Source organism: Syngnathus scovelli, unplaced genomic scaffold, assembly GCF_024217435.2.
Source record: "Syngnathus scovelli strain Florida unplaced genomic scaffold, RoL_Ssco_1.2 HiC_scaffold_33, whole genome shotgun sequence".
NCBI lineage: Eukaryota > Metazoa > Chordata > Actinopteri > Syngnathiformes > Syngnathidae > Syngnathus > Syngnathus scovelli.
Window position 1 is genome coordinate 532,067 of NW_026061423.1, and position 2,464 is coordinate 534,530.

A 2,464-nucleotide genomic window follows, 5' to 3' on the forward strand; every position below is an offset into this window, starting at 1 on the left:
GTCGCTTGGCGTCACACCCGTCCGGAAGCCCCGCAGATGAGGTCTGACTGTCTTTTCAGGTCAGGCGGATGGAGGCGGAAGAAGCGCGTCTGAAAGAGCACATCCAGGATATCCGAGACCAAAACGAACTGCTTGAGTTCCGCATCCTGGAGCTGGAGGTGGGAAGACTCGCACAAGCGTGTTGAGGCCAGAGATGTGACGGACGGACGGACGGACGGACGGACGGACGGACGGACGGACGGACGGACGGATGCATGCCTCTGCCTTTCAGGAGAGGGAGTGGCGCTCCCCCGTCTTGAAGTTTCTGCAAGTCCGTTTCCCAGACGGCCTCAGCCCTTTGCAGATCTACTGCGAGGCCGACGGCGTGAGCGTACGTAAGGCGTCCCTCGCAACCCTAACCTTAACCTGAGGTCCCAGAACACCTTACATTGCTCCTTGCGCCTTTCCCCAGGACATCGTCATCAGTGATCTGATGAAGAAGCTGGACATCCTGGGCGATAACGCCGTAAGTGTATGTCGAACTCCTTATGTTCGCACTCCACGAGACTCGGCGGCTCAAATGTGACTTTTGGAAGGCTTTGCGCTGAAAGAACCTTGTTGACGCTGTGCCTTTGGGCTCCTGCAGAATCTCACCAACGAGGAGCAGGTGGTCGTGATTCACGCCAGGACCCTTCCCACCCTAGCCGAGAAGGTAACGCGCACGTCCACGCACGCTCTCGCATTCTGCTTATGTGACAGCAGCCTTTCCTCAGTGGTTAGAATACATCAAAGTGACCAAGTCAGCACTTCAACAGAAGATGTTGGACATTGAAAGTGAGAAGGTAGACAGACACGCGACATCAGCCAAGGGGAACTCGGGGCAATGTGCCCCAACAATTCTGACCTTGAGCTGTGCTAGGATATGTTCTGCAACCAGAAGGGCTACCTGGATGAAGAGTTGGACTTCAGGAAGCGTTCCATGGACCAGGCTCATAAGGTAAGCCGCCCTCAAATCTCCCGCCGGACCACTGATGGACGAGGATTGCGGCCCAGAGGATCATGGAGCTGGAGGCCATGTTGTACGAGGCGCTACCGCAGCGGGACTGCCCCGCCACGGACGGCGAAAAAGCCAGCCACGCTGGCGTGAATGACGTGCTGACGGCGGATCAGAGACAAGAGCTTAGGAGCGCCGTGGACCAATGGAAGCGAGCCCTGATGTGGGAGTTGAGGGAGCGCGACGCTTGCATCCTCCAAGAGAGAATGGATCTGCTGCACAGCGCGCAACAGGTAAGGGCCCAAAGCCAGCCCGGCACTTACTTGCACGCTTACTGGCTTTTGAAGGCTACTTTCCATTTGTCCGTCCTAGAGGAACAAAGAGCTGAAAGAATTCATCGAAGCTCAGAAGAGACAAATCAAACAATTGGAGGAGAAGTTTCTATTTCTCTTTCTAGTCTTCTCCTTGGCCTTCATTCTGTGGCCCTAACACCAGCTGGTGAGTGAGCTCCAGCGGCACCGCACTCGACACCTCCGATACACTGCCAGCCGGTCTCAGACGTTGGCAGACGCTCCGATGCCGACGTATACCCCCCGCCACGGTGACAGAGGCACCGCGTCACACCGGCGCTCATCCAATCAGAAGGCAGGAAAGGCAAATTCACATGCAGGGCACTCTTGAACCAGAAGAGAGCGCCACAAAAAATGGTTGTTGCCCCAAACGCGCACTAAACAGGGTCAGAATAACAAGAGTCCCACCGGCCAGCCGGGGCCACCCGTCCATCCATTTCTTCAGGGGGGGAAAAAATTGGAGTCACCGGTGAGTACATTTTGCATTTAGCTCTGCTTTTCTGCTTCTGTCTTCAAGTGTGTGGCATCCTGCGACCAAAGATTCAGCCAACCCCAAAGCGGTTGACCTCAACGTCCCACCACCATTCCTACCAGAGCAGGTGACGTGATGCTTTGGACATCCTTCCGTCTCAGATGCCCAAAAGTACTCTTTGCCACATCTGCGGCAATACGGTGTCTTTTCAAAGGTGCAAATAAATCCAGCGTGGGCGGAACACGCACGTCTTCGTTTTTTCCCGCTTTGTTTGTGTGACAGCTGTTGTGAAAATTTTACACAAATAAAGTTGTATAGTACAGGTTTGGCCAAGCCGCAACTCCCGAACCGCATGCGGCTCTTTTATGTTCATATCAACATTTGTGTGTGTGTGTGTGTGTGGGGGGGGGGGGGGGGTGCGTGTTGGCTTCACTTGAGTTCAATTTAGTATTTTCGTCAAAAGCGCATGTGGTGAAATTCCACAAAGTAGGATGGGCAAACACATTCCAGTAAACTATTAGTGTCAATTGGGCTCTCGAAATGGCAGGGAAAAGATGCACAGCAAAACGAAAATATGTAGATGAACACAGGACGTTTTTATCAGAGTGGGAAAGTTTCTATTTTTTGTTGAACGTGATGGCAAACCATTCTGCCTGATACGTCAGACCT

General features: G+C 53.5%; 1 protein-coding gene across 2 annotated transcripts; it reads left to right on the forward strand.

Moving 5' to 3' along the window:
• The first annotated feature begins 924 nt into the window (after positions 1 to 924).
• Positions 925 to 2,148, forward strand: LOC125966274 (janus kinase and microtubule-interacting protein 3-like). 2 transcript variants are annotated; one of them, XM_049716865.2, is made up of 4 exons: positions 925 to 976; positions 1,033 to 1,266; positions 1,346 to 1,471; positions 1,841 to 2,148. In XM_049716865.2, exons 1-3 carry the CDS (start codon positions 959 to 961, stop codon positions 1,460 to 1,462), a joined length of 369 nt encoding a protein of 122 aa, XP_049572822.2. In that variant the 5' UTR covers positions 925 to 958; the 3' UTR covers positions 1,463 to 1,471; positions 1,841 to 2,148. The 2 variants fall into 2 exon arrangements, with proteins under 2 accessions (XP_049572822.2, XP_049572824.2); XM_049716867.2 differs by having other exon boundaries at positions 1,346 to 2,148.
• Positions 2,149 to 2,464: the final 316 nt, after the last annotated feature.

Excerpts from the sequence above, each read along its gene's own strand:
- LOC125966274 (XM_049716867.2), top strand. Across the intron at positions 1,267-1,345 it reads TGCTGCACAGCGCGCAACAG|AGGAACAAAGAGCTGAAAGA; the intron begins GTAAGGGCCCAA and ends TGTCCGTCCTAG.